The following is a 15,506-nucleotide window of genomic DNA, read 5'->3' as shown; positions in this document are numbered from 1 at the left end:
AACCAGCAGACAGCTTCATAAGTCTGCACTTCCTTTCCCTCCTTGCAGTTTCCTGCCACAAATACATTAAAAAAAAAAAAACAAACCACAAAACCCAGCCAACCATCACTGAACTGCTTACAGATCGAGAGGAATGTATCCTTAATTTGCAAATGAGCAATGATTAAGCCACCTTAAATGTCTTCCTGATTCATATGAAATTGCATTTTCACTTGTTGAGATGCAGGAGATACTTATAAGCCTTTCCAATATGAAATCAAACTAATTGGTTTTAAAATGTAACTTCTCTTTAAATGCATACACAGCATTTGTATGATTTATGAGACCAGACAGCGCAGTATTTGAACAGTGAGATCTCGCATCACCCTATTTATGACAATACTAGCAGCACAAGTAATATCACTGTACAGCTGGGATTATAAGACTAGACAAGACAGCACGACTTCAAGCTCATTTTGCATGAAAAGTTCTTCAGTCTCCAAAGCAACTTCAAGTGCAGGGCTATACAAAATCTCTCATTCCAGGTAGTCATTAAAATTCACTGTACAGATTGACATAGTCCAACAGGAAGATCCCAAAGTCATGCAGAAAAAGACAGACCCTAAAAAGAGTCTAAGTTCAACTGTCCTGTTTTATTTTTAATTATGAAGTAAGTAAATGAAAAGAAACTGTATGCATTGACAATTTATAATAAAAAAGTTTCAACCCTCTGCAATATATGGAGCTGTACTTCATAACAAACTCCCTACCTGACAAAGAGAGGAAAGCAAGCTGCAAAATAACTCAGAAGGAAAAATTTAAAAGGCGAAGAATTACTGAATTCACTTAACAGGACAAAATAATGTAAAGTTTGTTTCATTTTGATATATTTCCTAACAACTTCAGAAGAAACAGCAAATCTCTACCTTCCAGACAGGCAATGGAGACACCACCATTAGCTGAGGAAGTGCACCTTTCTCTTCCACCGTTACATTTTGGCTTCTCTGTGATAATTTTTCAGTTACCAAATTCTCACATAAAATATCTCTTGCAATATTCTCCAAGTGAAAAATATGAGAGTTTGGGAAATGTTTCTTAACAGCACCAAACTGAAGACACTCATACCAGAAAGCATTTCACACTGTGAACTATGGTTACCAGGATGAACTCCACAATGCCATTACAGTGAAGTATTTTTTTAAGCAGTCTGAGGATCTGTGGAGTTGCTACATAATTAAACTAAAAGCTTTCAACTGCACATGTCTGAGCACACATTTTTCATCGCTTGACATTTTTTGGTCCATCCAAACACTGCAAAGGGAACACTGATAATTATAAACCTGCCACTTCTACATTCTGAAACTGCCAAATTCAGATCTTAGACCAGCAATAAAATACACCATTAGTGAACCTAAAACAGCAGCCTAACATCTAGTTTTACAACTTCTGAATGTCCAAATTTTCAACAATTAAAAAAAAATCAATACAAAGGTTAAGATTGAACAACTAAAGTAACATGAGGAAAAATGGTTGCAACAAAATGAAGCATTTTCTGTCCGATAATGAAAGTTTCAACATGCATAAATCCTTGAAAGAAATCTTATTAAATATATTTAACATTCAATTTCATGGAGAAGATAAAATAATTTTTATTCAGCCAAATTTTTTCATGCTGGCATTTCAAATCTCAGATAAAAACAAAAAACAATGGAGTGAAAGTAAGAAGTTTTATGATTAACCTTCTGGAACATCAGCGTCAGTGTGATTGTACTTAACACCTTCTGCAAAACACTGCTCAAAACCCCTTTCTTCTTGTAGCTAAGGCTTCAGAGTATTTTTGACAAGTTAATCGATACCCTCATAAACGAATGACATGCTGGATGAATAACCTTACATAGCTAGCATGGACACATGCTGTGGACTCCATTAATTTACTTGTAAACATCAGAACTTTCTGTTCACCGCTTTACACTTCAAAACCCTGACAATTCAATCTCTGCACCGCATTATGACGTACTGCAGTAACAAGTTATATTGCTATTGGTCCTTGCTCTAGTGTTTTCTTCAGCTTTTGTTTTGTTTTGTAGGTTTTGTTTTTTTCTTGTCAGACCATGTATTTTCTAACCAGTTAAGCAGCCCACCATGCCAAATAAGGGCATTCTTAATTACATCTTCAGATGTAAACCATATGATGCCTCTTACCAATGTACTCCCCATTGGTAAGAACAGGAACTCTCTACACGAGGTCTGTCAACTAGGTTATGTTGGAAGGGTGTATCTTAGATCTTCATTCATTACCAAAGAGGCTGTTGGAAGACAAGCTTAGAAAAGAACGATGCATAAAGAGAAAATTACTCAGCTCTCTTTCACTGGACTGACCAGTTTAGAAGATCAAATAATATTCAGTTGGCAATCTTCTACGTTGCCAATCCAATATCAATGCTTCCAATAAACACATGTGGAAACCTTCTTCCATACAGATCTTATGCAAAAAATACAGCCCTTTACTGCAAACATGTACAAGAACCGTTCTGCACACAAGCATTTCATGTTCCTTTCTTCATATACCGGGAGAGGAACTGGCTTCTGACAAAGTGGATCAGCTTGGTCTCTGTGCAGAACATAGCAATGATGGCTGCTGCAAAGCACAGAGCCCCCACGCTGATGTGAATCAGCCTTGGCATCCAACCCTTATCGCAGCAGAAGAATACCTACAACAAAGGAAACAAGTAATTGCAGGAAAGCTAGTCAGCACAAAGTAGATTTACTGGCTCAATAAACAATAAGGTCCAACACATCTCTTTACCACGTTAACACTACCATCAAGCTGAGCGTGGTTTTGCCACATGCACTGATCCTACAATAAACCATCTTTAGTAGTCACAAAACTTGCTTTCTTAAGAAAATTCTGTCAGCAAAAAATGAGCATTCACTAGATACCTGGTAAATGTAGAAGTTACTAGTATTTGGCACGCAGCAATATGTTAATCAAGATACAGGAAAACTCTGCTGGTGCTATCACTCAAGTCCGCTCCTTTGCGGCAGCATATTAGGCTATTTTCTACCAAAGCCGCACTGGAAATCTCCCATTCCAAAATACAAAGGTCTCCTTGCTAAGGCATAATGGATTTTAAATCTGTTAAATTTTTGTACACTGAAATGATACTATCTTCATAATAATTAGTCTGTGCAATTACCATCTTGTAGTCTGAATAAATGTGATAAATATGCTCTTGGCAATTTTTGTTTCTGTTCTTATTTTAGTTATTTTTCCTCTATCACTTTTTTATTACAGAATTTTTAATAACAGTTTCTTTGTGCTACTGCAAAATTTCAGTTATTTTTTTAAGAACTAAGGACATGGATTTATCTACAGACAGCAGAAATGTGTTACATTTTATTTTACTTGTCAGATACAACTTCTACTGGCAGCAGAGATAACTTTGTATCAAAGATAAAATCTCTTAATATTGTATCTTGCCTTGCCTGTAATGCAAGTCTTACAGCCTATCCTCAGAAGCCTTTTTTGCTAATGGCATTGCTCTGCTTGTGGACACAAGAGTCATTTGACACTAACTTTCACAGTGAAAGCAAAAATGTGAGAAAGATGCTTACCTCTGAGAAACCAGTGATTACTCCACTTATGATATAAACAAGTACCAAAAATGGTGAGGGAAGCAAGCCTGCCAAAGGTCTGTAAGTGCTTTCTTTGAAGTAATCATAGATATAGTGGACGCTGTGAGCTATTCGAATGCCCATGTTAAAGCAGTTGGCAAGGATAAAGCCTATACTGCCGTGCCAGCGGGTCAAGAAATAAGAGATACACAGAAATGTGAAGGACAAGCCCAGCATAACAAAATTGTACCTAGGAAAAAAAAAGAAACAACTTAATGTATAGTTACAGTATTTACTAACTTTATCTTTGAAGAAATACCACAATTTATTTTCTAAAATAAGCGACACAAATTCTCTTACCATCTTCTAACAGAAGATGATAAATTTGAGAACCGGTAAGAAAAAAATCATTTTAAGAAATTTAAGAAAAATCATTGAAAGAATGGAAAATACATCAAACAAATTAAACCAAGAACTACATTACGTGAAGGAAATTCTACTTCACTAATTAGCTGTATACTCATTTCAGAAAATAAAATTTAGTAGCAATGATTAGTAATGTAAAAACTTGTGGAATTTTCGCTATTTTATTTTAGGGATGTATTAAAGAAAAATAATGCTCAACAAGATGATGCTTTATTTAGTTTCTGCTCCAAACAGTGTCTTTGAAAACAAGTTCACACTTTAAAGCGGTCATTTAGATCATCCAGAAGTGTACCTGATATACAGTAACTGTACATGAAAAATTTTTACAGTTGCAAAATTTTAATGAGTTTTCAGCAATAGCCTGTCTTAAAAACTGTAACTTCAAGCGCAGATGTACAGAAAACAAGACTTCACAGTTAAATTACTTTTCCAGTTAGTGAGGTCCCAAAAGCTAATTTAACAATCTTCTTATTTCTTAATTTCTGACATTTTAACCCAAACATTTAAACACTTGCTAAATCTTCTACATCTAAATCTACGTGAAGACAGCTAAATAAAGAGTTGGTTTTCAGTAGGGTAGGATTTTTTTATGATTTCAAATGGACTAATCTCTTTATAAGGTCATTACGAATAAATTTCTAAGATATCAACAAATACAAGCATGTAAAAAAAAAAAAAAGTAGTGCATGTTTGGTTGCCCATCTGTTGCACTTGGCTTTGGAGACAAGGAACCTAGTTTTTAAAGTGACTGCAGAAAGAAATTTGCTCTTTGGGAAAAAAGCATTTCCAGGCACACATCCACACAGAACAACTGTTCTGTTTACATACTGAACTCCAAGCAAACTATACACAGATTAATTACAGGAATATTCTGCGGACACCATTTCCTACCTGTCTACCTCTTCTTTGCACATCAAAGCAAACGTAAAACATTCTGTTACTCCATTGATAGCAAGAAATAGGACGTATAAAGAGTAACATCGGAGGAGATCTGGACCTAAAAAACACATTAGAATGATAAGTAGATTATTATTTCTTTTATAAAACCACATTGTTTTTATACTAAGAGATAAAAGTTATAATGTTATCACTAATAATGGAAACTTAAGTTCATTTGAACACATTTCCTGTCTAGATATCTTGACAAGAACACAAATAAGCAAGGCAAAATAAAACCAAAAAGAAAATCCAAAACACCCAATAGCAGTTATTATAGTAACAAAAAAGATATCAATCAAAAAAGTATTTTATTAAAAGAGATCTCCTAATTAAAAATTAATATTTATCATAACCCAAATCTTCTATTTTACAGAAATTTGTGGAAATGAATCCATAGTCATTATGAGGCAGTAAAAGCAACAAAATGTATATTTTGAACACAACAGCAAAAAAAAAGCAGAAAGGCTGTTCAATACATTCAAAACTGTGCTAGATGAAAAATGATATTCAGATTTTTATGGGTCACAGAGAACTTACATATGACTTCAAAATTCTCCACTCAGACCTTAATCTTTTTCTTGTCCTTTATAAATTAAAACACTGGGAAAAAATCCTATGCTTTTTAACAGGTTAGTGTGCATCCCTGAATATTCCTTCTTGATGTACTTCATGTTACTGAGGCTCCTCCTGTTTCAGTTCTAAAGAACAACTGCCCAGCCAGCAGTAAATACACTGCAGACTGAGGGCAGAACTGAAGGCTTTCTTTGTAAGTTTGCACAAAAACATTAGACTAGAGAGTACCCAAAGAAAAAAAAATATCCAAGTTAATACATCCTTGAATATCTTGCCAAATAAGTACACGTGCTCAACATTTCATTTTCACACATTACCATTAGGTAAAAAAAATAAAATTACTTGTGAGTCACTTGACTTGCATCCATATTCCTAAACATAGTCCTTTCAGTCAAGTAAGCATCTCTAAAAGATTAGGCCCAGACACTCATTCTTGAAGAGAAAGAGGGACAGAGAAACATTTTCTTCATAAAAAGAGTTGGCTGCCAGGGTCCAGAATGACAATGTTTCACAACATTTGCTTTCAAAATTAGAGATAAATCTGACAGAACCAGCAGCAAGACAACTCAAAACAACATGCAAAAGTTAGCATTTTTTCTTGGTTACACAGACACAGGGTTTTCCTTAAAATCACTATACAAATCAAGCACCAGCTTCCAAATAACATGCAAGAGTCTAAAGCCAGTAACATGCAAGGGTCTAAAGCAAAAATACCTAAATGCTTAACATTTAAAAATAGAAAAGTGCCCATGAGGTTAGAATACATCAGATGATCTTAACACTGAATAATGTTATTGCAATTAATTTTAATACCCAGTATTCCAAGGTTATGGTCTGAAGGTGCAGAACTCTGACATGTGCAATTGCTTTCAACACAATATACCGTCACATGCTTTCATCTTCCCTGTAACTTAGTTATAATAGATGTGAAATGGAAAATGCAAGCTAGAGCTCTCCCATGATGGCACACAGGCAAAGTTTCCAGACAGTAATGCAACAAAATAGCTCCTCTGAGGAGCTGCTAGGTCTTCACCCTAGATCAGCTATGAACTGAGACATTATACAGAGCTCAGCTACAGAAGAGAGATTTTTGTCTAGCAGCAGCTACTGTAGGTCAACTGACAAACCACTGACAATCCAAGAAAACTCCAGGCTACAATTTGTGTGTTTATGTTCCAAGAAGGAATTAAACAAACCTCTATGTTCTCTCCTGAAAATCCAAGGTGACCTATAAATTTCTTGACTGCTTGTGTGGACAGATCTGTAAAACTTACCCCTTAAGACATACAACTATAGCAATTATTGTTTCTATGCTAAAACTATGGATTTTTTGGTTCCAGTTTGTTGTATAGGTTTTTCGGTGGTTTGTTGTCGTTGTTTTAAACAGTTGGAGTTAGCAATTTTACATCGTGGGATAGTCACACAATCCTTTAAAATGTTCTTTTCCAACGATGTGAAATTGCAGGAAGGCAGAGCCCCAGACCTGATCATACTTATTTAGAGCTCCTCAGTATATTTTAGTTTAAGACGACTACATATTAAAGATGCTATTACAACAGCATGAGTTCTGGATTCAGCTAAGTCACTGATTTCAACAGGAGTTTTACAGGAAAAAAAAATTCTGCTGATTTACCCAAGAATTCATAATAGCTCCAGTTTCTCTTTTTAAAGAATGGCTGCTTTGCAAGTTCTATAATTCTTTACCTGTTCCAGAACTGAGCACTGAGCCTCCATAAATATCCAGAGCCAGCTGAGAATAGGCATAGCCAAAAACCGTGATGGTAAGGCCAATCAGAAGTACAAGTTTCAACAGCAATTCTAATACATTTGCAGCCATAGCAACATCATCCTGAAAAAAAATTTAGTCAATTAAAGAATCAGAATCAATATGTTATTTTAATGCAGAAAAGCTACTTGACAGAAAAAAAATCAGTTTGCACAGTGTAAAAAGGTGTGAAACTTATCCTTTGTTACTGAATTATCCATACATATGGTCTTGACTTCCAACAGTTTTTATGCACTTATTATTCCATTCTATGTTTCACTCATTACAAATTCTACACAAATATTAGCCACGAACATGTCTGTTCAAGGAAATGTGTGAACAGCACTTGCACCTGTTTAACAATTAGTAAATGGCAAAGAAGAGCACAGCATCTGCCCAAGGCCACAGCTTGAGTCAGCGGGAGGGTGAGATTTTTATTGCTGCTCGGGACTATAGGATTTGCCACACCAGAACAAGCAATTTATCAGTTCTACTACCTCATTACAAGAAGACTTCTTGTAATTCCTGTAATGTAATGTAATTTCAGCACATACAGTGAAAACTCAAACCATTTTGACAGTTATATATATATATCAGGTACACTATACATAATATATACATATACGTACATCTTCGCTGACCAATGGCTTGAAGCACAGGATTTGTCTAACTGCGTGCTACGTTGCAAGTAGCAGGATTACTGCAAAAAGGTGTCATGGTATGAGACAAAAGCCCAGGCTGATCTTCATGACTGATGAAGAATTTCTTACCTACAGCGTGCATGAATATTACTCTGTGGAACAAAGATCTTGTCCCAAAACTATACTCTTTGGAAGCATAACTGTTTAATACTTTACAGCTACTTATATTTTCAACTAAGTCAAATATTTTTAGATAGCATTTGTTTGATAGAAATATCATGCTGTGCTTTCATTATTTAAGTAATTACTGAAGCATATCTGGAAATATAAGCTACACTAGGGTTTACATCACACTGTTTGGAGCGATGATGTTAACTTCAGTTATTATACAAGGCACTATTATGCCACTGAATATCATAATTTCTATTTCATTAGCATTTTACCTATTCTCTTTTCTTTTTGGTCCAGCCTCACTTGACATTTTTGTTCTCCAACTTTTCAATTTTAACGGCCTTTACACTCAAATTTAAACACACACTCCTGTCAGTCACACTTCTGTGATGCAACTTACCTGTAACCAAGCATTTGACATGTAACTAATCCAAAATAAACATACCCGCTTCTGATCCTTTACATTCTTCCCTCTTTCCAACACTTTAGCAAAAAAGACGTAAAAACTCTCCTCAATAGGCAAAAAGATAAACCTGGCCACCAGTGAACCAAGATTATTCACGATGTCATATACACCTTAAAAAAAAAAAATACAGCAGCAACCTGTAATTTTTTTAGACACATTTTAATTCCAAGTCTTTAACAATGACATGAATTCTAATTTAACATTGCCATTGAGCAAAGAGAAAACAAGCAGAATTTAGTGCAACTTTAAAGCAGTGCTCCCTAAAAATTCTGACAGAACAACCACAGCTCAAAATTACAAGGTTTGCTCACAGATGGCAAAGCTCAGAGAAGCATCAACTACAGAGACGTGAATCTAGTAACAGCAGCAAACCACATTTAAAATTCTTACTGTGGAGGAAGTTAAAAGATCCTGATGAATTTCACTGAATGAGAACAGGAGTGTAAGGATTTACTGACATAGGAAAAGAGAAAGTATCTATTTTTAGTGTGAGGTTCACCTTTCTTTCTACTTTCACTGAAGTGGAAGAGCAATCCTACATGACATTTTACCAGCACTTCCATCCTCAGCAAGATACTGCTCCAAACCTGCTAAGACATCTATGTGTGTGTGTATATATATACACACACACATAGAGTACAGTCATTGAGAGCATATAAAATCAGGCATATGGATAAGTGCTTTACATATTCACAGTGAAACAATAGAATAAGGTTCTGGCTGATTTCATAGGACCTGGAACCAATGTTTCTCACCATTTTGAGAGTACATGCATTTTTGTACTCATTGCTCTTTTAAAGACCCTTCAAGTAAGAGACAGATCAATTGCTCTGCAGGTGAGGAGGATCCGAAGCTGCCGCAGTTACTAGTGGCAAGCACATACACTCAGTATTTATGGGGGAACTTACTATTGCCAGCAATTAAAAGTAATTCAAACTAGCCAAGAAACTTCTAACAGTGGGCCAGCAATTACAGCCTATTTTCCTTCCTCAAGCTATAAAGACCTGAGGTGCTGCCAACTCCATCATCTGAACAGCTACTGCCATACATTACTGTGCAACCACACTGAATTAACTGCTACCATGTAACTGCTAACACGGGTTCAAACGGAAGACAGAAAACAGCAGGAAAACAGAATTACAAAAACTAAAGACAGACAACTACAACACATCAGATACTAATTAAATTATTTTTGAAAAGAAAAAGAGCAAGATACATGATATCACATATCCCATTGGAAAGTTTTGATTCAAAGAAAAAACAAAATTAAAATCCAGGATCTTAAATTAAATTCTTTTCTATATCAATCATTCTCTGAAATGCATCTCAAAGTCACAATGGCTTTGAAATCTTCTCAGATTATCAAGTTATCTTCAACTGCTTTAAGTCATTTTCAGAACCATCTGAAGAGCAGTGACCAAGAAAACTGTGTCACCATTCCACAAAACCATCACACTTACCCTGATCTCCAAAATTTAACACGTTCAAAAAAGTCATCACGTATCGTTCACCTGTAAGTTCAAAATAAAGAACTTAAGAACAAGTCGCTAAATCTTTCTCAATACTTGTTCAGGCACTTCCAACGTTAAGTATTCAAGAGACCAAGCCAAATGGGACAGCACCTAGTTCAGAATACCCTCAAAAACTTCATTCAGGTTGGTAACATCTGCTGGCAATAATCTCTGAAAGCCACGTGCCCACAGCCCCTCCAGCTTTCTCAAGCTTTAAGTAAATTTTGTAAATAACCCTCACTAGCCTTTCTCCATCACAACTATAGGTCAAGCCTCACCTTCTGTCAAAATCTGTTTCAGGAAGGACTGTTTGAAGAAACTCCAAGTCAACCGTGCTTCCTTCCAGTTAACAAAGGTCTGCAAAAAACGTAGTGTGAAATGTAATAAACATGATTGAAACTACAGAGGAGAAATAGAAAATACAAAGCCAGTACAACACTCCAGGTTAGCTCTAACTGTACTGATGAGAAAAACCCACAATGTCACAGCTACGAACAACGAATCTAAAATATTGCTAAATTCAAGCACCACTATCACTCTGATTTGGCAAAGACTTTTTCCCTTGCTGAAAATTACTGTTGCTGCAAAGTACCCAAAGCAGCTTTCTACAGAAAATACTATTCAAAGTAGAGACTGGAAAAAAACCCACCCATGTTGTTTAGCATGCCAATAGAACTTTCACCTTCACTGTAGATATAAGTTGTTTACTGCTCTTCAAACTGTCCCCACAAGTCTTGCAACCAAGAACCGCCTTTATCTTTTCTATCCGCGTATCTTTTTTTTAAAATGTTTTCTTCCTCACTGCGTCTTTTCATTTCTTTCTTGCCTCATTTTCCTTTGAGAGGACATCAGAGATATTTGAGTATCTGTAGGATGCTGTGTACCACCATGTTTATATCATGGAAAAGTCCAAGTACCAAATTCCATGGTAAAATCATTCGGGTTACTTTCATGCCTCAGATCAAATAATACCTGGTCATTCCCCTGCACACTGCAGATGTTTTATTTCCAGTTAATGGTTTGTGCAAAGACACTAAAAGATAAGTCAGCAACAAGCCCACAACAACTAAAAGGTCAAGTTTCATAACTCTTTTTGACAAGGATTTTATTGATACAAACTACAAACAGAATTTGTACATAACTTTTTTTTAATCATTCATATCTTCTACAGTGCAGAGATACTCTCAAAATCACTCAATTAACTCCATTATCCCAAACTAATTTTCAAAGCGCTCTCAAGAAATACTAAGAACCCGGAAATGAACTGTGCAACCTACCTCATCTTCCATCAAGTTAGGTAACAGAGCTTTCATTCTAGCAACTGGAAATGACTTCTTTGTTGCTTCAGGTGACCCCAAAAACATCACAAAATAAATTACATAGCACATTACCAGAACAGTGACATATAAGAGCTGGAAAGATAAGGAAGGAGAGAAGAAAAACAACCAGTGATATAAAATAAACTTACAAATGCAGAATTACATGCTAGAGTTCTAAATTCAGTAAGAAAATGTAGTAAGTAGCCCTTATTATTGTCAAATATTAAACTAGGTAAAGACTTTAATTTAACACACCTCAAGAATGCTGTTGATCTCTTTCTTTTTTCTAATCTGTAGATTATCATAGCCCTTTGCTTACTTTTATATTCCATTCAGCATTTTTAGAATGATTATTTAAAGTCCAATTATAAAGCAATTATTCATGCAGTCAAAAATCAAGTTGACAGAGTATTTACTGCCCACGTCTCTTACTTTGATCAGTTATAAGCTACCTACTACAGCCACTGCAAAAACTGAACAAAAAACCAGCCCAATGTCCACATCTGAGGTGAACCACATTCTTTATTTCTAGGTGAACTGACAGCGCACAGGCCACAAGCCTAATTTTCAGGTGCCGATATATCCATTCTTCATTGTAGTAAAGAAAAAGTTCTAACTTGAGTACATGTTACACCTGATTATCAGCCTGTATGACCAAGCTATATCACCTTATCAGAGGGTGCTAAAGTTACCCGTGATTATAGTCTTCTACACAGTAGAATCCAAAGTCTAACATTAATTCTGAAGCCAGGTCATGAACAGAGTCTTCAAGCATTAGGATGTATAACTGAATAAGAAAAGAGTGAACATAAAGCTTATACAGAATAACATAACCTTATTTGCAAAATGTGCCTTCACAGACAGAAGAAGGTGCTTTCCTGTACCTGCATCAAACTGCTCGAGATCAAAGTGCCAAGTCAACAACGAGTATCAGGAAAATACTAAATACAAGTACTACATCTTAAAACCTCACAGGAATATGTTCTCTCCCCTCCTCAAAGTTATTTAGCAGGCTAAATGTCAAGGGCGGCAGCAAATAAAAATTCAGATGAATCAAGAATTTATGGAAAAAGAGAACACAGGAAACTTACCTGAGCCAAGGAAAAAATGTAGAGGCCCCACTGAGGATAAAGGACTACTAAAATAACCGTCAACACGCATTTTGACACTACGGAAAGGCTTTCAGCAATTACCTTTAAGAAAGAGAAAATACAGGAGGTTTGTTTTCTGCCAGCTTAACCACATACACAAACTTAAAATACATCAGTTTCACACACAGAATTTATGTAGGAATACGAGACACTATCAGAGAGTTTCTTTCTGCTGAGCTGGCCATCTTAGATTCTAATTTCTCTGTAAATTTTCTATTCTTGCATTTCACAATTCCTCCATTGCACTTTCCGAGTCCTTTCTATGGGACATAAGGAAGAAAATTTTGCTTGAGACAATGATGTCCTCAATTGCTGCATTTTCACAATTTCATACAACAATCAGTCAAAATACAAATTGTGGAAGCTGTGTGCTCCCATTAAAACTCATCATTAAGTATTTTAATGATCACTAAGGTGATAATTTCTAAATAAACCAGCTTTCTTGCTTTAACAGCTACAAATTCATACCTACGTTACAACTGTGTCATACAGTACTAAACAGTACAGTTTTGTGGGTTTTATATGCTTGAATACACAAGATCAAGTTCTAGGAATCCGTTCTTTTCAATAGAAAGATAACTCCTCCCACACACATACACCCCATGTACTTTACTAACCTTAAGTCTCACAAACAAATGAGCTTGTGCTAAACCCAGAGCGGTTCTACCCAGAAGTTCAATAATTGCAGAAAGACCAAATGCCACTACACCAGCCTGATAATGAGGAACCACAGAAGGATCAGGTACTTCAAGCAAGTGTAGCCAGACTAAGCCCAAGAAAATAGACCAAAAAACACCAAGAGGGACTCTAAAAAGTTAACATAAAAACAATCAATAGAAATGTTACTTAAGCAGAAAAAAAACCCCAATAAGATTAGAATAAAATTTCACATATTGCCATATTGATTAAAAAAAAAACAAACCTGAAGAATTAATTTATGTTGTTACACTATCAAGAATACTTTTTTTTGTAATGGAGATTTTTAAGACATTCTTTTGCATATCAAGTAATAAAAGAGCTAGATTGAGCAGGCAAGGGAAAAAAAAATAAAGGACTACATATCTGTGCAACAAGGTTGTCCTTTAACAGCTACAACATAAATGAAACTCCAGGCTTAGGGACAGAACAAATGGCTCCCGATAACACCTTTACCGATGCACTTTCCCACATGCTCCAAAAAGAGATCACGTTCATAAATGCCAAAGCAACAGACTTAACCAGCTTCCTGCATCAGTCCTGACACATGACTGAGGCTACTAAATACTCAATGCTGAAATAATTACCTCAGTAAACAAATACATACTTGCTCTCATTTCATGAGCTCTCAGACAAGAATTAGAAATAAGTTCTAAAGAAGTAAATTTTTAAAGGCATCTTACGTCAGCCACAATAGATTAATTGTTTTGGTCCAGTTGCGCTTTGTACTTCCACTCAAACAAGCTCTGCGAAATGCCTCCCTGGCTAGGAAGACAACTGTTGAATACAGTAGAGTTAGCCTAAAGGACGTGAGGGGGGAAAAAAAAAAAAAAGAAAATTATTCTTTACATACTACTTCTGAAATCCTTCACGCAGTAGCATTACTAACAGTTTTTTACACAGGACAGCCTGACAGACAAATCTAACAGGTACACATAGAAAATATGGTGATGGAGATAAATTATCAACATCGCCTAAAAAAACACAAAAGTAATTATGTGCGATTATTCAAATGGCAAAAACACTTTTAAGCATGCTATAAACCAAAAAAGCAGTTGCAAAATGCATTGTATAACAACAGCACGTAGTATGCAATTGTGTCTAGCTTTTCCTGAACAAGCTGATGGTTTAACAGGAAAATCACAGACGGGTTGGGGTTGGAAGGGAGCTCTGGAGATCATCTAGCCCAATGCCCTGCCACAGGTTCCCCCAGAGCAGGCTGCACAGGGCCGCGTGCAGGCGGGTTTTGAATATCTCCGGAGAAAATATTCAAAAAACAGGCCAGCAGTACCTCTGTTTCAGGCTAAAAAATAAACTCGGAGACATTCGACGATCAACACTGTAAAACACTTAACACTAAATTTAAAAGCGTTATGCAGAGCGTTATCAGCGACACACCCTACAGACCATAAATCCCCAGAGCCTGCACCAAACACAAACACTTCCAAAAAGCCCCGTCGCGCCGGCAGCCCTGCTCCTGGGGAAGCCTCACGTATGCCAGCCTTCAGGCGAGCAGGGCGGCCGGGCTGTGGGACACGGGCTTCCAGCCCGGGTGCTCCTCATCCTCCCCCTCACCTCACGTTGACCACGCCGATCAGCTCTCTGGAGAGGTAGCGCAGAGTGAACGCGTTCAGCCAGAAGGTGACCACCCGGAACAGCACCTGTGAGGGAAGGCGCACGGGAAACACCTGCGGGCCCAGCGGGGCTGAACCGGCTCCCGCCAGGCAACCGCGAAGGAGGAGGAGGAGGAGGGGGGGGGAGGCGGCCCCGCACCTGCAGCAAGGCGCTGGAGGAGGCCAGCCGGGTGGTCTGGCTGAGCACCTCCTGCGAGCCCATCGGCCCCGCGCCCTGCCCGGCCGGCGGGAAATGGCGGGGCCGCCGTCGCGCCGCGATCCCGTCAGCGGGGCGGGGCCGCCCGGTCTCCGGCAGGACGCGGGCGTCAGGGCCTGCTCGCCCCGCTGTTCTTCGTGGAACAGGAGAAACGGGTCCTTTTCAGGGCATAAATGGTTAACTTCCAAAATAACTGGGCACTCAGGTCGGCTCAGGTGCTAAAACTAGCGCTCAGCGGCAGCTTTCTGCTTCGCAAGCAGCTGTTCCACTAAACACCCCCCCAAACTGCACACTGGCTTCTGAGTAAAGACACCATATCAAATAACATTTTCTGACAAGCGCTATTTTCCAGAGATTTCTGGAAAATCTCCACGCAGGTTCCACAAATTCCTTTCTAAACTGGGGGCAAAAGGAGAGAGGCAAC

At 37.4% G+C, this 15,506-nt stretch overlaps 1 protein-coding gene across 1 annotated transcript; it reads right to left on the bottom strand.

Moving 5' to 3' along the window:
• Positions 1–849: 849 nt before the first annotated feature.
• On the bottom strand, positions 850–15,103 carry RFT1 (RFT1 homolog). Its single transcript, XM_068408899.1, has 13 exons — positions 15,026–15,103; positions 14,828–14,913; positions 13,936–14,052; positions 13,174–13,363; positions 12,497–12,598; positions 11,364–11,498; positions 10,365–10,443; positions 10,036–10,086; positions 8,555–8,685; positions 7,237–7,381; positions 4,912–5,017; positions 3,595–3,844; positions 850–2,690 (listed from the first exon to the last, which is right to left on the bottom strand). Exons 1-13 carry the CDS (start codon positions 15,086–15,088, stop codon positions 2,526–2,528), a joined length of 1,620 nt encoding a protein of 539 aa, XP_068265000.1. The 5' UTR covers positions 15,089–15,103; the 3' UTR covers positions 850–2,525.
• Between the last annotated feature and the right edge of the window lie 403 nt (positions 15,104–15,506).

The sequence above is a fragment of the Nyctibius grandis genome, chromosome 10, assembly GCF_013368605.1.
Source record: "Nyctibius grandis isolate bNycGra1 chromosome 10, bNycGra1.pri, whole genome shotgun sequence".
NCBI lineage: Eukaryota > Metazoa > Chordata > Aves > Nyctibiiformes > Nyctibiidae > Nyctibius > Nyctibius grandis.
This window is presented reverse-complemented; position numbering and strand designations above follow the sequence as displayed.

Excerpts from the sequence above, each read along its gene's own strand:
- RFT1 (XM_068408899.1), bottom strand. The coding sequence starts at position 15,088 with ATGGGCTCGCAGGAGGTGCTCAGCCAGACCACCCGGCTGGCCTCCTCC. Across the intron at positions 12,599-13,173 it reads ATTTGTTTGTGAGACTTAAG|GTAATTGCTGAAAGCCTTTC; the intron begins GTTAGTAAAGTA and ends TCTTTCTTAAAG. Across the intron at positions 7,382-8,554 it reads ATGTAAAGGATCAGAAGCGG|GATGATGTTGCTATGGCTGC; the intron begins GTATGTTTATTT and ends ATTTTTTTTCAG.